General features: G+C 32.6%; 2 protein-coding genes and 1 pseudogene across 4 annotated transcripts; 1 reads left to right on the forward strand and 2 right to left on the reverse strand.

Annotated features, from left to right (window-relative positions):
* The first annotated feature begins 398 nt into the window (after nucleotides 1-398).
* On the forward strand, nucleotides 399-5,140 carry LOC116402069 (annotated as a pseudogene).
* Nucleotides 5,141-9,824: 4,684 nt separating this feature from the next.
* On the reverse strand, nucleotides 9,825-16,268 carry LOC101220452 (magnesium transporter MRS2-I). Of its 3 annotated transcripts, none has more exons than XR_968689.2 (11): nucleotides 15,634-16,268; nucleotides 15,481-15,510; nucleotides 14,910-15,054; nucleotides 14,631-14,752; nucleotides 13,559-13,633; nucleotides 11,579-11,797; nucleotides 11,442-11,486; nucleotides 11,265-11,309; nucleotides 11,094-11,123; nucleotides 10,324-10,391; nucleotides 9,825-10,218 (listed from the first exon to the last, which is right to left on the reverse strand). XR_968689.2 is itself a non-coding variant. In XM_004145328.3 (11 exons), the coding sequence occupies exons 1-11, from the start codon at nucleotides 15,907-15,909 to the stop codon at nucleotides 10,132-10,134; spliced, it is 1,194 nt and encodes a 397-aa protein (XP_004145376.1). In that variant the 5' UTR covers nucleotides 15,910-16,268; the 3' UTR covers nucleotides 9,825-10,131. The 3 variants fall into 3 exon arrangements, 1 of the variants encoding a protein (XP_004145376.1); XM_004145328.3 differs by having other exon boundaries at nucleotides 10,324-10,443; XR_004214506.1 differs by having other exon boundaries at nucleotides 10,203-10,218; nucleotides 10,324-10,466.
* Nucleotides 16,269-19,503: 3,235 nt separating this feature from the next.
* Nucleotides 19,504-22,257, reverse strand: LOC101211184 (auxin-induced protein AUX28). Its single transcript, XM_004145370.3, has 5 exons — nucleotides 21,985-22,257; nucleotides 20,666-20,910; nucleotides 20,436-20,571; nucleotides 19,986-20,047; nucleotides 19,504-19,758 (listed from the first exon to the last, which is right to left on the reverse strand). Exons 1-5 carry the CDS (start codon nucleotides 22,158-22,160, stop codon nucleotides 19,709-19,711), a joined length of 669 nt encoding a protein of 222 aa, XP_004145418.1. The 5' UTR covers nucleotides 22,161-22,257; the 3' UTR covers nucleotides 19,504-19,708.
* Nucleotides 22,258-23,661: the final 1,404 nt, after the last annotated feature.

Here is a 23,661-nt window from a genome sequence, read left to right on the forward strand (position 1 = left end):
CTTTCCTAAACCGTTTGGAATGCATGTTTAGCTAGTTTACTAGGCTTTAAGGGTTTAGGGTTAGCAATTTTATTAGACTTAGCAAGTTTGCCTTGAATTTTTCTATCTTGCACCTACCAAAATTTGAGTAGAAGTCTCAAGATGAAAGTGTTACCCTTCCTAAACCGTTTAGAATGCATGTTTAGCTAGTTTACTGGGTGTTAAGGGTTTAGGGTTAGCAATTTTACTAGACTTAGCAAGTAATAGCCTTGAGTTTTTTTATCTCGCACCTATCATGCACCTATCTCGTACCTACCAAAATTTGAGTAGAAGTCTCAAGATGAGAGTGCATCCATGTTTAGTAAGTCTCTTATGCAATTATATTTAATTTGTTTTTTTTTTTTTATGCAGGTTTCAGTATGACTTCGACATCAACTGACGGTCCCATGTACAAGATTAACCCTGCTCATCATTTTCAGTCTATAGTAAGCAGTTTATCTCATTTAGAAAACAGTACGCGTAAAATAAAGGCTAAATTGAAACCAGATCAATTAACTTTATTTAGAAATACAAAGTTTGGCAACTTTTTGGATCTTAATATAGTCTTTAATGGGCCGCTCATCCACTACTTATTGTTAAGGGAGGTGGAAGATGAAATGGTTGATCATATCAGTTTCATGATAGAGAAAGTTGTGTGCAGTTTTGATAGGAGAGAGTTTAATATGATGACGGGTCTATGGAGTTCTCCAACAGAGCCTATTGAATTGGTTGGGAATAGTAGGTTGTTGAAGAAGTTCTTCGAACAAAAAAAGTGTATTTATATAAGTAACTTAGAGGACACATTTGTGGAATACGAGGGGGATGACGATGACGATGACATAGTTAAATTAGCTCTAGTGTACTTTATAGAGCTATCATTGTTAAGAAAAGATAGGCGGAGGAAAGTGGACCGAACTTTATTTAGGATTGCAAATGATTGGACCACATTTAACAATTACAATTGGGGAGGTTTGGTTTTTGGACGCACAATTTCTGCCTTAAAACGAGCTTTGGATATGCAACATGCCAAAAAAGGGAAAGAATAAATCAACTAAGACAAAATATACTGTCATGGGATTTCCGCAGGCGTTACAGGTATGTTACTTTACTTCCTATGCACATATTTATATATACATATATCTTGGGACAATTGCTACACTTGTTTTGTCAAACATGGAATAGGTTTGGGCATATGAGTCTATATCAACTATCACTGAATGTGGTGTACATAAAATAAACAACGATGCAATACCACAGATGCTGAGGTGGGTGTGCGAACTATCGCCAAAGTCTCATGTCCTATAGAGCCAGGTGTTTGACTCGACAATGGTAAGTATCAACAAACAGTAACTAACTTACCAAATGCATGACTTTGTTCCTTTTTGTTTTGGCTAACTACATTTTCTTTTCCACTTTGTAGTTCATAATTAATGCGGTAATTGAGATGATGCCTGAAGAGGAGGAGCATCTAAGAATGTCTTCAGAGGAACTTGTTGAGAAACCTCATCCATCTAACACCGTTTCTGAGAAGAATGGTGATTCAAAACAACCAAGAGAAGCTAGTAATGATGACAATGACTGCAAAAGAGTAAAAAGAGTAAGAAAAAGAAGTGGAAGTCTAAGATGAAAGAAGCTGTTTGAAAACTCAAATATCGAGTAGTGGTTCTCGAGAATGAACGTGAAAGCCTAAAATCAATGTTGTCGACTATGTTGAAACACCTTGAAGTTCAAAGAAAGGTTAGGAAGTAAAGTTTGTTTAACATTTTCAAAGTTATCCTTACCAATACATTTTGACATTTCCAAATGGTGAAGAAGGAGACTGTACGGGATTTAAAGGTCATGATGCCCAGACCGAAGATGTTGACACACCTGGTACACCTTCTTGGTTGAGGATGCTAAAGGAGGATGACACAAGTGATGGGGTGAAACACGTTGAATTTCAAAAAAAGGTTAGGAATCAAAGTTGTGTAATGGGGTGAAAATCATCCTTACTAATGCTTTATTTTGACATAGCTAATGTTGATGATTAGCTTATATCATTATCCTTACTAATGCATTTTGATCTTCCATAGGGTGTCGAAGCAGACCGCAAGGAGGATGACACAATGGATGAGTTGGATAAGAAGGTTCATATTGGTTTGGAGGAGCCAATAGACGTCGTTGACGATTTCAACGAGGAAATTGGAGAAAAAAGTCTTACCTATTTTGATTCAGATGTCATGAAAATAGAACCCTTATCCACTAAACGACCACACGTTCGACCCGCACGTAGCAAGCGTGCAAGTGTTTACTTATCAACTCCCTTCACAGCTTTAGTTATACGGTCTACAAAATCAACCACCACCACCTCTCAGTCTCAACCATCCGTCTATGATCCTATGCACAAAATACCTGCCCATTTAGATCGACTCAGAGCTTGGATTACAGACAAGCGTACGAAAGATGAGGTGCGTGAAACTTTTCACGGAAAAAAATCGAAGAAATTTTTCAGAGACTTGTTCATGTGTCGTCAGTGGTTGGCGGATGAGGTAATGACTTTTCTTATTATTTCTTCTTTACAGTTTTAGAGTACTTAGTAAAACCATGTTTGTTAACTAAAAATAGTAGCTTTAGGAAGCTGGTTTGATCCCATAACCGAATTAAATGTTTTCTTTTGTTTCTATTAGCATTTGGATGCACTCTTTCTTCTCATTCGCTTCAACATTAAGACAACCATGATACCTTCTGCTCAAAACTTCACAACTATAGACACACTCTTCATGGTTTGTATTCGCAACCATACTTTATGTAATGAATTTGTTTTTGATATTTGTCTTATTGTCTTATTGTATTTCGGTCTGACATAAATACATATACATGCATGTATTTTTTTTTCTTTCCAGCGACTATTAGTTGCAAAGTGGCCTGAATACCAAGAATGTATTAAAGAGAATCGACCATTTCACTGGAAGGAGGAGTATTGGTTGGTTGACTATGTTGTCAGATCAAAACAAGACTTTCAAGATCCTTGGGTGAATGTTGATTACATTTACTCTCCATTCAATATCCATGGCAATCATTGGATTCTATTACGCTTGGACTTGGTAAGTTGTCAAGTTAAGGTATGGGATTCGCTTCTGTCGCTTACGAGTGCCGAAGATATGAGAAGCATATTAATGTCAATTCGAGAGATGGTGCCAAATTTGCTAGATACTACTGGATTCTTTGTTAGGAGAGGCAGATCATCAACACACAAGGAACCTTGGCCACTTGTCATTGTTGACTCCATTCCACTGTAACGCAACAATAGTGATTGTGGTGTATTTACCATTAAGTATTTCGAATATGAAGCTTCTGGTTTAGATGTAGCTACATTATGTCAAGAAAACATGTCATATTTTAGAAAACAATTGACATTTCAATTATGGACCAACAATCCCATGTATTGACTTTTAGTTCCAATTTTTGAAGGAATTGTATATGTTCCGAACTATGTACATAAATATATTTATATAATGGAATGAATACCATTGTTGTTTTATTGTATGAAATTTTTATTTCAGTCTCTTGGGAAAATTGTCAAGTATGCAGTATTTTGAGATGTGGTTATCTTGCATTTTGATAATATAAAGACTATATAGGTGATTGGTTTTTTGTAGGGGCTACTGCTATAGACCAACATCATTTAGGTTCGAATGTGTTTGGAGCTTTGATTGCTGCTCGGATCTTGGTTTATCCATTACTAGTAATCCTTGTTTTTGTAGGGGCTACTGTTATGGACCAACATCATTTGCATGAATTCATGGAAATGGATGTCAAGGTTTATACTTTTGGCTTTACTTCAATTACTTTAAGATATTCTATTCAGGATGTGGACAAATTGAACATATATGTGTTTTGTTAGGTCTCTCTATTGATTAGAGTAAAATAGTTTTTGTTGTCAAGTAAGAAAAAGTATAATGTACATATGAAAGCTTAGGAACTAAAGTGGAATTAATATAATCATTCCAGTCTCTTTAGTAACAATTTTATTTTAAAATTTATACTGGTTTGCATTCAGTTTTTCAACTATCATCTTCTATTTTGTTAAAGAAACACTTGAGAGTCATGTATAGGTGATTATCTTTTATTAACTTATCATGTATAGGTGTTGAATATTCGTCTACTTAGGATGTTGTAATCCTTTAATTCTGCAGATTAAAACCTTAGAGTAAAAGTATTGTTGAAGATAATGAATGCAAATTTGTTCTATTGTGTATTGCTGAAGATTTTTCAATTCTGCAAATTAAATACTATTATACAAGATTGCTTTATATTTTTCTTGATAAATAAGGTTAAGTGTGATTTTGTTTAAATACGTTTTGTTTGTATATTTTTACAATGGAAAGTATTTCATTGATGTAATGTTTACCAAACAGATGGAACTAAGATTTTGATAGATTATATAGAATTGATGAAATATCAATTTAGAAGCAGATGCATAATTATAAGAAAGAAACAATAGAACTCTCCCTCTCTGTTTATCTTCTCTTTGTTTTGCTTGTTAGATTTATTTGCTTTCTTTTTCCTACTGTGTTAAAGAAACACTTTGAGAGGTTGTATATCTGTTAATCATTTGGGTTCCATCCATTGGTTTTTTGTAGGGGCTACTGCCATTTCAAAGATTTTTCACTAGTTTTTCCACCTTAAGTTTTCTTCTCAAGTTCAGACGCTACAATATTTATCCACTGAAAACCCATGCTTACCATACTAAACCAATGGATCAATAACTCATGGAAAAGAATCAGATGGGATGGGACCTAGTTCCCCCCAAAAGCTCGAGTCTCACCCTTTGAGCTCCTTAGCTGCATAATGGAAAGAAAAACAGTTTAGAAAGAAGAGAAGGATTTAAGGAACACTTAGAAGAACCTCGAACCTCAGTTCAAATGATCGATTTTGAACTAACAAATCAAAATGGAAAGAAGAAGGGCAAATTAATCCTGCATTTTTCTTTTCTATAGTATACTTATATATTTCAAGTTCATACAACATTCAGGTTCTATAGAAAATACAACATTTGGGTTCATACATTTTTCAGTTTCCTCAGGTTCCAGCCCTCGTCACTCAAGGTCAACACGAAAACCTTCTGCAGCAGATCCGCTAATGTCCAACAACAGCAAGGTCAACAGTTTGCACCACAAGCCAGTCAGACTCAAGTGTCAACAGTTTGGTTACTCTATGTTCCCACTAGTCATTAGTTATTAGTCATTACTCAAAACCAGAGTTGAAAGGACATGCAATTCCAATAAGATAAAACCAAATACCATATAAAATGGTTGTTACACGCAAAGTAATACAAACATTGTGAACAAAAATACAGTAAGTAAATATTCTATAAAATGTTCACAATAGGATAAATAAAAAAAGAAGGAAAGTCTTGAAGTTGCAGAAGAAAAGTCTTCAACTTAGAATTGTCAGTGAGATGACTTTAGTGATCTTGCAAACAACACATGACACAATTTTATAAGCATCTTCCACCTGCATTAAAACAACGAACCTTTTTTACATCGTGATCATGCAAACAACTCAAGCACAAACCAAGCAAGTATAAAACTAATACTACGTACCAAGACGGGTACTAATCTTGTATGCTCGACTTCTCAATGTATGAAATTGGATTGGTACACGTTAATCTATTGTGGCCTGTTTCTTTACATCGACCACATTTATGCAATTTTGGTGCTTCACCGACACTTGGAATCCTATTTTTCTTCGGTCGACCAACTCTTTTCACTATTTTCGGAGGTAAGACAGTCATATGTACATATTCTTCACTTGTCTTCCATTCCGACTGATTCCCAATTGGGTAAACGACCTCCGAATATGCTGCCAACAAACATTAATTATTGTAATAGTTAGCACATAAGCTATAAACATTTATATTGCGATCCCGTGCTACAACAATGGCATGTGCGCATGGTAGTTGCTCAGTTTGAAACTCCTTACAAGTGCACTCTTGAGTATGAAGATTTATGACCTCCTCTTTATCTAAATCTTTAACATGGAATTGGTAACAATCAATTGGGTTGACCTTCATTGTCAAAGCTCGTTCTTGTTTCTTTTGTAGAACTAACTCTGCCCATTTAGTCAATGTAGACGTCACTTTAATGCCTTCTTCTCGACGCTCCCAAAACCAACGTTGTAGCAAAGCTCGAACATGTTCAAGGAATGAAGCAATAGGCAAATCTCTAGGTTCTTTCAGTATAGAATTCATGGACTCTGCTATATTTGTTGTCATCATATTATATCGTCTTCCTGGACAGTGAAAACGAGACCAACGTGTTATTCCAACATCGTTTAAATATTTTCCTGAATCATTAGGAAATGCAAGAATACTTCTCCACGCTTCTGAGAACGTTGATTCACGATATGTTCTAGATGCATTGTAAAACAAAGTAGCTATAGTGTCATTTTTATATTTATCATTCAAATTTTGAGTCAAATGTTGGACACAAAGTCCATGGAATGCGGAGGAAAAAACCGATGCAATACACTTAGAAAAACATGTTTTCCGATCTGTCACGAAACCTATATTAGGCACCTATCCTATTGCACCTTTCAATTTTTCTAAGAACCACTGTATTGAAACATCTTTTCTCTGTCCACCACTCCAAAGGCAAGATGATAAATTTGATTGTTACCATCCAAGCAAACAGCAACTATCAACTGACCCCGATATTTGTTCTTAAGGAATGTTCCATCCATGACTATAACCGGTCTAATGCAGTTTAAGAATCCTCGAACACATGGACCAACAGCCATAAAAAGATATTTGAAGAAACGATCATCTTCAAGTTCCATGTGAAATATTGTACCTACATTTGCAAGTTTGAGAGCTTCACCATATCTAAGCAATAGATTATATGACTCTTCAGGACACCCTCGCACTCGTTCATACGCATTTTCTCTAGCGCGCCATGCTTTTTCATAACTCATATTTATGCCATAGTCTTGCCTCATGTCTTCTATGATATCACGTGGTTTGTATAGACGACCGACTCCCTTGAACTTTGACTTTATTAATTCTCCAACAACCCAAGATTTTGCTTGCCTATGGTCACGATTCAAAACGTCAAGAGAACACGAATGAACTTTGACATACTTTTTAATCTTAAATATATTTGAATCCTTCAATCTCATCGCTCGCAGTCTCCAACCACACTTGTTGTCAATGCATCTAACAAAGAGAACCTCTTTTGTAGACTTTTTTACTACAAACTGAAGAAAAAAATTTCATTGCCAAGACACTAATCTCATTGACAAATCTTTTTTGGAAAAAAATATTTGTCCTACATCAAACTCCTCACTTGTAGAGCTTTCTTCGGATCAATCACTCTTGTTTGTCTTCAACTTTTGGCTAGAAGAGCTGTAACGAACTTTAGATTTTCCTTTGCAATCTTTTGTAGGAGCATCTCTATGTTGTGGGATGTCAAATGATTCACTATTCATCTCTACTGGCTCCCATGTAAAAGTCTCATCTTTCGAATCATATGACTCATATGATTCCCATATAGCCGAAGTGGTCCCTATCACGTTATCACACAAGCCAACTTCAACTTCACGAACATGAACTTCATTCTCATTTAATGTATCCATTACAATTGGAGGATGAGGGTTTAAGTTATGAGCTTGGTTGCTGCCAGATACTGAATTGTAATCTTTGCTTAACACTTTTTTGCTTTGATTACTTTTAGGCTCAAATGAGACGTATAAAGGGACCTTTAATGGATTTTCACTAAGAAGATAAAACTTCAAATCACGGTCATTGCTTAACTCAAATGTAGGAGCTTCGTGTTCCACTTTTATCTCATATATGCATCTTATCATTACGTCGAACTTTGAAGGGTCAACTTCTGCAAGTCATATAATTCTGCCTGTAAATCTTTATGTGTTATTTCTTTACTGACAACGATGCCTTTTAACATGCCTCCTTTGTATTTTCTTCGCCTCTCATCCCATGTATCACCGTAACACACTAACATGGGAACATGTGACATCCTTAAACCACCTTATACTTTTCAATTGCTGCAAAAACTGATTTGAAGTTAGAATTTGACATATCACATAAACAAAGTTTATTAAAAAACAGTAGCTAAATACTAAATAAAACGTGCATAGTCACACCCTACATGTTTACGATATTGACAGCTACGAAATGTTTACGATATTGCGAGATACAAAAAACAATAGTTAAAAGTCACCTTAAATCAATTCATTTCAGATTAAACATTTCAATTTAAGAACCTGCAAGATGTCTGCGAGATGTTTGCGAGATGTCTACCAGATGTTTGCGAGATAAAATAATAATAATGATAAATTGCTAACATCATTTGAAACATCTCTAAAAACAACCTTAAATCAACTTGAAACAATAAAAAATAATATTTGATTTATACATTTAAGATGCAAAAATATATATACATATAACACAACACAATTCAGATTCGGATTTTAAAAAAATTTAAACAAACTACAATGCGTGAGATGTTCGCCGGAGTAGAGGATGAACGACACCGGAGTAAAGCGAAAAGTTGACAAACTTTTGAGAGAGAAGAAGAATTGCAAATGAGTTTTTCTTTTTTCTTTTTTCTTTACGTAATCTATGAGAAGGAGAAATGCAACAAATAAGTTTTTCTTTTTTCTTTTTCCTTTACGTAATTTATGAGAAGAAGAACTGCAACAGATGAATTTTTCTTTTTTTTTTTCGTTTACGTAATCTATGAGGAGAAGAAGGCAATTCAAAATTCTTTTTTTTTTCCTTCACGTGATGAGGATATTTTCGTCATTTCACCTCTAATTTGTCCTAAATGTCAACTTTTTTTTACAATCAATCCGAAAGTCTTTATCTCCCCATTTTTGGCCTATTTTTGTCAATTCCGTGAATACTTTATACAATCACAATCAATGCTCTACGAATGACACTTCAATATCACAATCAATGGTGTATAGTAATACCTTTGCTGTTGGCTGTTGGTGGAATCGGACTGAAGGTTGTTGCCGTGCTGAAGACCTCTCGATTATTATGAATATTTCCTCAAATGTTTCTTCTTTGGCAAAGTCGATGAGGTCTGCATCTTTTGATAAAATCCCAAAGGCGCATAATCTGGTTTTGCACTCGCTAGCTAGGTTTGTGGTGTCTTCTTCTTTGGATGATTTTGTTGAGCTATTGTAATTCTTCATATGCTTTGGAAGATCTAAATATCGGTTTTCGAGTGTTCTGGTTTAGTGTGTTCATGTTATTTCTCTTTTACACTTAAAGTATATGATTATTTACAATAATTACATAATCATCTAGAATGAAGTGTCATTGGAATGATGTATTTCTTTAATTTCGTAACTATTTTGGCGTTAATTCTTTTTTTTCTTTTTTTATGTTTACAGACTTTTTATCATTTGGCAGTACAGTTCTAATGTATTTAATACAATTCGGCCGTTTTAAATTTCCTTTTAGGTAGATGACAAACGTTTGAGTGAGTTTTTCTTTTCGATTGCATTCCTTTGTACGATAAGTGCATGTCTTAGATTGGACCTTGCAATACACACATGCCATTTAACATCCAACTTGTGCTAAAAATTACTTTGAATCTTTCACAACACAATAAACCATTGAGATTTGGAATTAACGACCATCAACAAAACTTGAGCCTTCAAATTTATAAAAGTTCTCAACCATACACATTCATAGAAATTGAAACAGTCATATTAGTTTAAAGGTTCTTATTGTTTGGGGTCCGATTTTTCTTCCATTTGACATTGATCTTAAGGGTGAAAGGATTACTCAGATTACGTTTTCATGTAATAAAATGTGACACTGATTCTTTTCTCCATTAACTTATTTAAGATTGTGGTCTATTCCTTTCTTCAAATAATTGTACATGATAAAATACAATGAGGAAAAAACAAATAAACTGTCAAAAAAAGAAAAAAAGAAAAACAATGCCTAGAAAATCACTTGACTCGAGCATAAGTTACCGTTGCCTTCCTAGTAACCTATCACAGTGGTAAAACTTCTTTCATATCCTCCCCCAACAGACATCAATGATCATTTTGAATTTGAGTTCATAGTTTCTTGAAACAATTTTATGAGCATAACGTTCAAGAACCAACGAGACCTTTGTATCGGGCATATGAGCTTAGTGACACATAAATGGTTGCACAAACTATTCCTGTCACGATGACCACCTAAATTCATGGAAAATAAGAGATAAACAAGGCATCAAACTGTATAAAAAAAAAATTAGAGTTTTTGAAATGAGTTTCCATTCAATTTTTCCAAAAAATACTTACCCATTTGAATACATGTTCATGATCTTCCTTCCAGGTGTATGGTATATTCATTCCAAATATTGCAGTCACTAAAGAATAAATAGACAAACAAACAGTCCCAGAGCTCAAAAAGAGTTCTAGCTGCCACATAGAACATTACATTTCTGAGAACGAAAAAAAAACCATGGTATAGTTCTTGGATGTGATTTTGTTGTGGCCAGAAATCAATCAAGTGAACTGGCACTTTTAATAAATAGATGCAAAGTTTTAAGCATAAGCAACAAAACAAAAGCTCTTAAATACATTTTTGGTCTCTAGGTTTTGAGTCAAGTTTTTATTTGGTTCCATAGTTTCAGTATGTTACAATTTTAGTTCTTGACATCTGAGTATTGTCACAATTTGGTCCCTAGAGTTCGAGATTTATATTTTTAATCTCATTTTTCTCATTAAATACCCATTTGTGACTTTTGAATTAATGTTTGTAAATTAATTTAATATAATTATATAATAATTGAGTTACACAATTTTTTTATCACTATTAAAATTAATTTCAAAATTTCACTTCATAATTATTTTTAAATTAACTAGGGTGAGAGTTTGAGAAAATTGGGCTTAAAAGAGAAAATCTTGAAACTTAGGGACCAAATCAAAACAAAACTCATTGAAGTCACTAAGGACTAAATCAAAACAAAACTCATTGAAATCACTGAGGACTGGAAGTGCAACCTTATGACACAAAAGAAATTTTACCAAAAGAAAAAAGGGTTTCATTTCAGTTTTAGAAAGAGCACCTGAATGAGTTGATTCCTGTGATTGTCAAGCTGCAACAGATGAGAAAAGCATTTGATACAGAAACAAAAGTACATAGTAGTGCATAGCTTAGAAGATGGAGTAAAAGTTACAAAAAACAATTTTAATGGCATGAGAGAACTTTAAACAGTCAACCATGTTGTATGATTTACCTGAATATTGATGTAATCCTCTGTGTCATCAATATACTCCCGCAACTGGTGATGGAAGATGATGATTTCAAAATATATGATAAAAGAAATCCCACAGAATCAGAAAGTTTCATATACGAAATATCAGATAAGAACAGAAAGCACTTATAACAGACACTTCTGAAGTTTAGTTCATACCGTGATTAGTTTGTTTAATGTACCTTCAATTTGCATAAAGTAAGCCTGCAGAATATTAAGAATAAAGCTCAACCAGATCTTGATTTACTTGCCTCTATACAAAAAGACTATCATGTTCTTGAAGACATAGATTGTACCTCGAGTAGCATTTCAAGTTCCTCAACATCATTCTCTCCTCGTATAGTAATCGCACTCACTCTACTTGTTCTAGAGATCTTTGAATAGTCCTTAGGAGAAGCAAGAAACCAGATTGGAGTCCCTGAGCCACTTTCAGGGGTGCCAGCTACTTTACGTGACAAGTAAAGTTCTGCCATGTCGTCATCATCATCCAGAAGTTGTTCAAGTTCATCCCTAACCTGAAATGAGAATGGTATAATATCCTGTTCTTTTGACAAGCAAATAGGTGAGGGATCAACACACCCAAGCCAAAAAATTGAACCTCCCAAGAAACTTTTGGGTGAATGTGCAGTTTTCGAGGGAATTAGTTGGCTCATATTTATGTCAAGAATGGTCGTATATCATACCGCTTTCCAGCTCATTTTGTCTCTACCATACTAGAATTAAAAGTAGCAACGGGAACATAAAATGTGGCAGTCCAATATTCTCAGCAAGAAGAAAAGTGAATTGCAAGAATGGTGTTTACTGAAAGTTCTATAGGTTGCTGAAAGAGTAAAATTGAATCAATACAGCCTATTAGATAGCAGGGGATTGTAGACCAACAGTGCAATTTGTTGGCTTTTCGATATAAGGAATTAAAGAAGTTTGAATTTCCAAAGGTGAAGCAAAGTATATTTTCCTAATGCTATTGAGAGAAATGGAAGACATATTACCATAAAAATACAACACAATTTATAGCTTAAGAAAAAGCTATCTAATTAGCTCCACCTAACACACTAAAAAATATTCCACCAACATTCCCTTACGTAGTGTTAGAGTTATAATAACCTACCAACATTAACGGCACAGTAACCTACCAACATCATCGTTAACATATATTATTCCACCATAATATTTGAGAAAAGAGTGACAAATGTGGACATCTTGGTCCTAAAGCATTTTCTCAACACTCCTTGCTTTAGAGCAAACAACACCAAGTCTCATTTTCACGTTGTCACAAATTTATCATGCATTGGAGTTGCTCTATAAGCGTACTACCGTCGTCGGCTAGCCTTTGTGGAGTTCTGAGAGGTGTAACGTAGGGCATTTTGTCAAACCTCAAATTGGGTGTTTCTTGAACTGTTTTACTTCTTGGTGAATTTGTCACCTCTGGGTTCATTAAGGGAATGGGTCTTGCATGGCTTAGAATTGAAAGATTCTTTGTTAGAGTTGGGTTTTTGTATTGGTTTTTCCTTCTTGTTAGGTGGTGGTTCAAATGGGTAAACTTCAGGATTAAAATGTTGGATTTATCAATTTTATCCTCCTTCCCTACAATTGAAGGGCTCAATTGCTCATTCTTCATATTTTTTTTACATAATGAGCTTCTTTAATCTCACACCCACAAGTCATTAAACACACTTTGCATGTTACCATCTTCTTGTTCTTTGAAACCTCTAACTTATTCCCCGTAGAACTCGCTTTCAATTGCATTCCATATTCCATCATTTCAGTTTTTTGGAGATTTGATCCCATCATGAAACTTGAGCATGTTTGTATTGACCTTTTAAGTGTTTATAAACACTTTTTTTGTACTTAGAAACGCTTATTTAAACACTTAAAACTTGAGCATGTTGTTGGTCCTAAAGCACTTTCTCAACACAATTGAAGATCCAGAACATGGAACAGTAGATAATAAAAAGAAAGGTTTAATAAAAACAAAAACTTATCATATTTTATGAATTATCATCCGGAAAATTTAGGAAGGCAATATTGTATTTTTGTTGTCTTATGTCTTCTTTCGAGTATTTTATTCCTGTGGATTTAGAGCATTGGTCTCTCTTTTTATCAGTGAAAAAAAATCGTTCACAAGCAATGCAACTTAGGGCTAATTAGCCATTAGTTCATATCTCCTTAAGTTGCAATTTTTTGTTATGAAAGGGCATAATAGTTGAAGGCCAAAGAGCAGGGAAAGCAACGTAGGGCTCAGCCTCGTTCTATAGATGATGCAGAAAATTAACTACCTTTTGCACCCGATTTGTCAACCTTGTCATTGCACTCTTCAGTTTGCGCACTCGGTCCAAGTTACGACTGCTAATCTGCATACAAATGCCAAATTTATTGATTCAGAAGAAGAAAGGGAGACCAGTGGCCAAACAGGTAATACATTAAAATGGTTTCCGATGGGAATACAACCAAATTAAAGTCCCACACCAGTTAGATAAGGGAATGATCATGAGTATATAAGTGAGAACAATTATTTCCATTGATGTGAAGTCTTTTGGAGTGAAACCAAAAAGAAAATCTAGGAGGGTATATGTCCAAAGTGGACAATATCATTCCATTATAGCGATATTTAGAGGAGACGTCGTCCTAACATTCGTTCGCAAGCCAATTATTCAACCATAGGCCATAAGCATATGTGAAACGTTTTAAAAGTCAGCTTTTTTAAGAACATAATGATATATGCATTATGCAGTACTATTTTGAAAGTTCGCATTGAATTTTGATTAATTGAATGGCATGTCCCTCTTCCGATGTCCCATCCATAATTATAAAACTAAAATAGAATCTCCAAATGAAAGACAACAAATCATATAATACTATTATATACTTTACCATATCTTCTTTCTAGTAAAGAAATCAACCTTCATTCAGTCTTTGATAATCACAATTCAAGTCATTACTAGAGAAAAATAGGACGGTAAGAACGATTATACATAAAAGCCCCTCCAAGATAATTATCTTGATGAAAAAGTTGTGTTTCTTTTGAAGGAAATCAATCTAACTGAAACATGAAAATATATTAAATCTGGATATTTGTTCATCAAATCCACCAATAAACTGAATGCTTCCAGTTAATCATCAAGGCTAGAGAACTTGAGATGAATCAGGAATTTAGAAAAAAAAAACAAAGAAACAAAGAAAATCAAGAAAAAAACTCCATTGCTTTTTTTAAACTAATAAAAGAAAGAAGGCTGTATAATGTGTATTATAGATCGCCTAATCTTACCCCTGTTTCATTGATATAACTAAAGTTTAAGCAGTAAAAAAATTTGGATATCCACTGAAGGAGCAGAATTAAACAAGCTTCACCTTGGAGGTCAGCTCATCTAAAGCAGGATAAGTATCAGTCTCTAATTCTCTTGTGCGTGCATCAAGAAAACTACAAATTGCTTCGAGTGCGACCTCTAAAGCACGAAATTCAAATGGAAATTCTGCATTGAATGACGAAAACTTAAAAGTCAAAAAAGGAATATCAAACTACTATATTGAAGAGCACAAAATTTTCAAGCAACAATACTTATCTTTCCAAACATGGCATCACAGAGCACAAAAAAACAACCCATAAGACAAAATTTCACCAATATATACCGTTTTCAGCCAACTCATTTTGGGTGGTAGATGGCTCTTCTTCTTCCCCTTGCCCTTGGTATAGGGAATTTGTCGAAGGCAGCCGTCTCTGCAGTTCTTCGACAATTGGAACTACATTTTCATCCATTGGATCTCTAAGCAACACCTATACTCAAAAAAGAAAAAAAAATAATAATGATATCTTCCACAAAATATAAAGAAAAATAGAAAGAAAGAAAAAAATTGAACAGTGTGGAAATTGGACCTAGAAGAAGAGTTTGAATTCTTAATATCTTATTCTAGCTAGTTCTGTCTTACATTTTGGTTTGTCAAACGTATAACTTTTTGTCAATGTGATACATCCTTTGAACGGTCTAGACACATAAATACTTCCATTAACATATATAGTCAACTTGAACCCCTTTAAGCAGTGTTAAAAACCCCAAAGAAAGGATTTGAATTTTTGTTTTTCTTTTAAAGAAAATACCCATCATTAGGTAAACAGAGTAAAACAAAAATTGGCCTAAAATATACCAAACAAAGCAACAAATTAAAGAGAATCTTAATTATTGTAAGATTAACAAAGCATTACCTCGTCTGCCGTGATAATAGATTTGATATGCTGGACCAAATCCCAAAGCAACACCCAAAAAACAAAATCAGTAAAATAATAAAACAAACAAATTCAAGATTAGATCAACATAATTTAATCAAAAGAACCAAATCTCCAGTAACTTCACTTCACCTCCAAATTGAGAACAATTACTCTTTCTCTACCCAAGATAGTGGAAGGATAGGACAGCAAAGGATCAAGAAGCCGAAGATCTCTGGCATTAATCTGAACTCTTTCCATAATGACATACTTATCCACATCCAAAATCGTACTCCTTCCTTCACGGTCCAACGAAACCCAGCTTCTGGAAACCGCAGTAGTCTTCTTCTTCGTCGTAGTCTGCTTCTTCTTCTTCTTCACCGAACTAACCTGAGATTCCACAGGGATTACAAACCCATCACCACCCATCTCTGAAGCTACGAGTTCAATCCCAACCCACAAACATTATTGCTCTTCTTCTTCAACCAATGGTTACACAACAGAAATGGAAGAAGAAACTGGAAACCTGTGGTGGTTTTGGGGATTGATTTGATTCAATTTAAATTAGGAATCTGGTGGGTTCAGTTATGAAAAAGAAATGAAAATTTTGTATTGGGGGAAATGGGATTTTGTTGGTTTGCATGGGGTTCAGTGGAGAGTGGAGAGTGGGGGCAAGATGTTTTTGAACCGGAAGTTACTATTATGGTCTTTTGATTCGGTGATCGACATTACGCGAGACTCATGGGTGAGGAGAGGAAAGGAAAGGGAAGGGGTCTTATCTTTCTTACTCCTTTAAACATCTTCCGACGTGTCGTTTCCAATTATATATCTTTCTAATCTCATCATTTTCATGCTAATTAAATACTAATCTGTTCAATTTATAAAAAAAAATATTGTCTAGTAACTTAATATTCTATCTCTTTTTTAAACACTAGTTTTTTTTTTTAATATATAAAAGTTGAATAGTAGAAGATTTTAAAAAATAACCAAATGTTGAAATTATTTATCAAATATAGCAAAATTCATCTAACTCATGTTGTGTTTCTAGTCTTCTTGTTTTTTTTAATTTCTTTGTTATTTTCCTACTTACTTCTATGGTAGAATTGAGAATTTTTTCCAACAAAGTGTTGATGATGTAATCTTTGGAGATTTGGACAAACACAACGTGTATGTAAGCAAGTTTATAGAGAAATAAATCAAGATGCCTTAAACCTTAGCTTGAGGATGACAAGATTGAAATATGGTTAGAGAACGAGACAAGAAAAGGGGCAGTGGACACAACTGTAGCCCAACATTAAAAAAGGGAAAGAAGTGAACCAACCTTTTGTTTCAAAACGGACTTGTTCGTTTCAAATTTTAAATATTAAGAATAAAATGATATCTAAATTGATTCATATACCTCTAATAACTCTACTTGTTTTTGTTTACTTAATCAAACTTGTAATTATTGGTTAATATTTTGGTTTTAAATAGTATGAAGATTTCAAATTGCGGTAAGAGTAGGTGTTGAATGAAAGGTCATAAGTTATAAAACAATTAAACAAGCTTCCAAATTAGGAGAATATGTATTCAATTCCAAAAAATAAGTGAATCTAATAGGTAATTGCACAAGTCATACACAATATTAAACACAAGAAACCAAATCTAGAGATCAACCAAAATGTATCTTTAGTGCCATATCATCCATTTATGTTTGGGTGCACTTGATGGAAAGAACTTCAAATGTTAGATAATTAGAATGTGGCACTTATCAATTAGACATGCTCTCCAATAATTGTCAAACAACTGATCACTGCAGTGATGAACTTATGATTCTGATAGCTCTCAAACAGTTCACTAATCTGTATCAAGTCTTAGACTTTTCAAAATAAGCTAAAAGTTGAACTTTACCCTACCAAAGAATCAGCATATAATCCTTCTCTATCGTTAGAAGTGTAGTTCAATATTCAACTATTATGTTACTGTTTAGGTTGGCTAATTTTATTAAAGACAAAGTTTGTGCATATCATGTTGAACAACACGTGGAAGACATTAGTAATAGCATTGGGAGGGTTAGGCAGCATCTTCAATAAAAAGTATTCTTTCTATTTATGGAAGATTATTTTGTAGATTTGATGAATTTCATTCTCCAATCGTCTATGCCCCTCTTTTTTCTCGGGCAAAGAATATTTACTCTCTCGTAATTTAATATCTCCATGCCTAGCCATATTTATATTATGTTCTCATTCATTTGTAGGGTTTGCCACCTTACAAGGAAAGTGTGTGCATACATTGAATGTTTTGAACTTGGGATTTGTCCAAGTCTCAACCTTCATGTGTTGTTATTAAGTATATCTTTGTGTTCTTTATTAAGGTTGTTTTTCGAGTAGACATTATTATAGTTTAGAGATTGTTGATCTCTTTGTAGATAGTATTTAGGGAGGGTCTAATTAAATGTATTGAATAATGTGAGGGGGTCTCACCCTTAGGAGAAGCCAAAGCATAATGTAACAATAAGGGGATTCATACAAAGCTTAGCATATCGTGGAAGTGGGGGATCCTAAGTTGAAAAATATTGAAAAGCAAGCTAATATGTGAGTCATTGTAGAGTGTGTGTGGCAGATAAGTGTTTTTGTTGTAATTGTTAAACTTTTCATACAGTGAAATTTCATTTCATCAAGCACACTGTCCACTAGACGTAAGTGATTTTGTACTGAATTGGGTTAGCAATTTCTATGTTATTATTTTTATGTTTACTTCTGTAAAGTCTTTCTTATTGAATATGTTGTCAGTGACATTGTGCTTGACATTATGCCCCCGTACATCTACCCATTTTCTCATATTACATAACAAACTTTTAAAATTCTAGCTAGAGATGTTTTTAGCTCAATCCTCCCATATGTGAAAAGTCAAACTATTAAAATAGTTATTGGTATATTGGGAAGATGTATGTGGTAGGATGACTTTCAATTATAATCTTCCCAAATATATTTTCTTAGGATGTGTATATATACATAGGCCAGGAGTATTCAGCCATAGAAAAAAACTGTTTAACTTTGATTTAAGACTTTGACTACTATATATGTTATTGAGGAAAATGATGCATACTGATTTAAAATTAATGAGTGGACAATAATTGAATTGATTATGGACATTCTCTCAATGGTCCCATTAACATGATATTAATAATCATATGATTTCATATATATGGGCAACTGCATATGTTATGCTTATGCTTCAAACAATGGTGCTCATAAGTCTACATCTCCCCTAGCTAATTGGTATTTTTTTCTTTAGCACCACTCAAATCTTATCTTCATAAATTTAGTTTAATTATAAAGTAATCTCATATTTATCCATAAAAATAATTTTAAATTTTCGACCAACAAGTAGCGTAAATGATAAAAATATTAAAAATATTTACAAAATATACTAAAATTTCAAATCATTTACAATAGATACGAAATTTTGGTATACTTTTATTTAAAATATTTTGATTTATTTTGGTACACTCCAATATATATATACTTCTCAACTTTTTATTTGTTTTTTTGTTAGAATTAAATATCATTATAAGTTTGTTCTAGTTTATTGTACTTCAATTATAGTCGTTTCAATCGACATAAAGTTAGCTCTCTAAAGTTTATTTTAATTGAAATTGATGATATATCAATACTAATAAACTATTAGTTTGTAGATTAAAATTGAATAAATAATTTCAAACTAATGGTAAACTTATGTAAAATAGTATTTTAACATTTTTTTTCTCTTATTGTTCTTTTATGTAAATGATTATATATATATAATGAAAATTACAATACCGTAAATTATTCTAGATGGTAAAACGATCAACTAAAATTGTAAGAGACATATAAAAGAAATTGTGAAATTCTCTTATATAGACGTACTCACACATTAAACAAATACAACTCAATCAAAATCAAATTTGTACCGTATAAAGTCAAAAGTTTTGGTTCCACCCGAAAACAAAACTCCATGTATAAACCAAAATAAATGGAATAATTATAACTTTATATATATATATAGATGCAAATTAATAGTCTCACATTAACTACTTCCAAATTTTACAATAATTCATTCCAAACTCCATTATATATGTTATCTTTTGAAAAATATAGAAAGACGAATAACCAATGTGCCCACAAAGCCAGAATCATCTTAATTTACGAGAAGCATAATGCATGCATGCATTTGCCTTGCAAATATATCAACAATAGTGTGTGAATAGTTAGGTCTTATTATTGTTGTTCTTGCAGTACTTCTCTACAGCTCTTGGTGCTGAAACCCCACAACCAAAAAGAAAAAAGAAAAAAAACCCAATTATGTTAATAAAATATAGATTATAATGGCTTGTTTGGTGTGAAAAACAAAAATATTATCATTATTATGGCTTTCATAGTTGAATTTAGATTTATCCAATAATAATTTTAAATGTTGTGATGTAAAGTTCAATATATATATGTGAAAAAATAAAACTTGGAGAGATCTAAATTAAGAAATCATACCAATGCCAATGGCTTCCTTTCCTTTCATTATGCGTACACGATTGCAAGATTCAACAAACATCCTACATATTATAATATGAAACCACAATGAAACAAAAAACCCATATACAAGTAACTTTATTGTTTCATAATGTTAGGTTTTGAATTAAATTTAACATAAGCACTTTGTTTTATTTCTTATATTTTTCATAACCAACCTAACCAAAATTTGCCACAAACAGCCATTTTCCAAATCCAACTTGGTCAAATTTTATAAATTAAGGTCATACTTAAAAAGTGAAAAGGTATATATAATAAAATCATGTAACGTCGTTGAGTTTTTATTAATATCAAGAATAGACTTGTATGGTCTATTGTTGATATAGATCAAAATACTTTTTCATATTTATAATTTTATATCAATCCACAAATCTACGAACATTTTCGTAATAAAAAAAATAGATGACTTACTGCCAAGGAACATCACCAAGAAGCATCCAATCACCATCTATGTCTTGATAGGTTGGAACATAATCAGAACAATCTACATTTACTTTCAATTCATTCATCAATTCTTTCATCCCACCTGCTTCTGATCCACACTTACCTTCGAAATAATCAATTAATTACATCAACTATTTAAACATTATATTGCATATTACATACAAATTCATCGATCCTCTCATTCATTAATTACGTACCAATGGTGAAGGCACCAAAGAATTTGGCCAAGGCATGAGAAAGTTGATTGTAGCTGTTGTACATGGTCAAGTCAACCTTACGAAGATAAGGTGCACCATCAAGGCTAACCTTCACAAACCTAATCTTCTTCTTCATCACATTCTTCTTTTGGTCTTCATCATATTCTTCCTCTTTACTTCCCTTTTGAAGCCCCAATCTTTTCTTTCTACAGCAACTTATTGGTGGCCAACCCACCACTTCTTCCCTGCAAAACAACACACTCACAAATATATTGGCTTACCCCTTTTTAATTTATTAGTTTCATCGTCTATAACTAAGAGCTTCTCGTATCAACGTAATCAACTTAGATTGGTGATACTTTTATCTCGTAGTTAATTATTAATTTTATTTCAATATTTGTGGACCTTCATTATACGAATTTTAATTTCAATTTTATAACTGAGAGAGTTTATTAAAGTATTGATATAGTTAAATTGAATTTATTTAATAACAATTTTTGTAAAAAAAAAAACTTAGTAAAACTATATCTACTTAACCACTTGAGTTGATTCAAGCATAGCTCAAGTGGAGATATAATGACCAGAGGCAGACATACATTAGTAGGAGATCTTTTGTACCAAATCGAAATTCAAATTGTTCGATTGGCTACTTGCAAACTCAAATGCACAGTCTCTGATCCAACCTTTTAAAATTCAGATTGAGTTTATGGTTGTTATTATTTTTTCTCATTAATTTAAAATACTTCAATTTATTTAATTACAACACAACATATACGACTAATTAACACTAAAATCTCCATAAATACCAAATATTTTCCAATATCTCTTTCCGACTTTAACATCATAAAAATTTTAAAGGAAAAAACATCTAAATTTCAACTAGAGCTTAAAACTCTCTATATATAACAAAACCAACTCATCCCAACTCAATTTTTATGTTTAGATTGAGTATAGTAATTCAGGTTATTTATAGATTGTTCCATCGTTCAAACACTTCTAAATATGACATCCTCCGCTTCAAACAAAAAGTAGAACTTTAATATATTGTAATACATTTTTTCCTTATTTGTATGAGTCATCCGATCACCCTAACCCTTCAAAGTATATATACAGGTAATATATAAAATTCTGATTGACAACAATTAGTATAATCAAAACAATAATTAACATTCCCTCTTTAGATGCAAGGTCGTTGAAATACTCATACTCAACAGAGAAAAAGAAAGAAAGTAAATTAAGGAATAACAAAAAGAAAAAAAAGGGAATTAGATAGATAGAGAAGAGTGTATATAGAAAAGAGATGATGAAGAAGAACATACTTAGGTGATGAAGTTAGATTAAGCTTCAAATCAGGCATTACTGTTAGTATTGTTTGCTGATCATCATCTGCTTCTTCATTGAAACCTCTCTTCCTTATAATAATAACATTATTGTTATTATCATTATCATTATTTCCAGGTAACCCTAACCTTAGCTCTGTCTCCTCAAACGACATATCTTTTATTCCCTTTCTCTCCAAAGCTACTTTGAGAATTTGCTAACCTCCTTTTTTGGTTTCTAGCTTTTGTTTCAGATAATAATAATAATATTGTTCTGAGAGGGAAATTAAAGGACCTTATTTTTGGGATACCAAAATCACTTCATTTTCACTTTAATTTCCACTCTATTAATTACGGTCCCTACTCATGCAAATAATAATAATATTCTCTTTCTTTTTCTTCTTCTTCTTCTGTTCTGAGCTTTGTCATTTTGGTCTATGTAATTTACACTTTCTTTTAATCTTTACTATCAATAATAACTAGTCATTTACAATGTTTAAATAATAATAATAATGCATGTTAAGAAAATGCGAATGAAAAAGAAAAATCTATCGATATATAAAGTAATTAACTTTAAGATATATATTGAAAGTAGTGTTTTAATCTCTTTTTTTAAATTTTTATTTTGTTTTTGTAGTTCAACCTTGTTTGATATTGAGATTCAAAGAACACAATCATCGCTCTTAAGATAATTAAGCACACATAATATGATCTTTGACTAATTGTAATTATGGTGTCAACAATGTTGTTATTCTCTTATTATTAGTTATATGAGTATATATTGATCGATTATTTTAAAATTATTTTTTTAGATGAAAAAACAATTAAGTAATGGAAGATTGAAGTTTAGACGTTTAAGTGATTATTACAAATGTATGTAAATTGAGTTATATACATGCTTGCATATAAGTTGGGGTCAAGGCTAATCATTAAAGTAATTAAGTATGGTCTAAACCTTTTTCTTTTAAAAGTATTTTAGAATATAGATAATAAAAAATTAAGATTGGCAACGTGAAGTTAAGTGGTTATAAAACTAACTCTACTTAATTTGGGAAAGATTTATATGAAATCTCTTTCACTCTATATTCATATGTTATCATATCCTAATATGTGATGGTGTATTTAGAAAATTTATCAAATAATTATTTGACTATAATTCTTTGTCTACATATACATTTGTATATCCACATATATTTACCACTTCTGGACCACATCATCTATATATATAATTTGTCATAATCATAACAAAAACTCCATATTTATATCAAAACCCTCCAATTTGACCTCAAACACAAACAACAAAAATTAACCCTTTTTTTTTTGTCATAAATTCATGTAGTTCAATAGCTTAAATGCATGAACTTGATGTGTAGAATAAATATTTTAAATAGAGAAAACTTTGGGTGGTATGTAATGAATATTAAGCCCACAAAAATTAATGACATAAGTAAGAATAACACAATAATTGATGTGAAGGACAGGTAATTGCATTGATGGGGTTTGACAGGAAGAATGTGTGGTTATAGAAAATTTTCAAATTTAAGAATCGGTATGGCCCTTGATAATAACCCATAGATAAATCCAAACAAATTATTCTTTCAAAATCTCATGCACAGATAGAAGCACTTTTCAATACTTTAATGTCATATGTTTTACCCCTTTTTTCTCATTTATTGG

Source organism: Cucumis sativus, chromosome 2, assembly GCF_000004075.3.
Source record: "Cucumis sativus cultivar 9930 chromosome 2, Cucumber_9930_V3, whole genome shotgun sequence".
Classification (NCBI taxonomy): domain Eukaryota; kingdom Viridiplantae; phylum Streptophyta; class Magnoliopsida; order Cucurbitales; family Cucurbitaceae; genus Cucumis; species Cucumis sativus.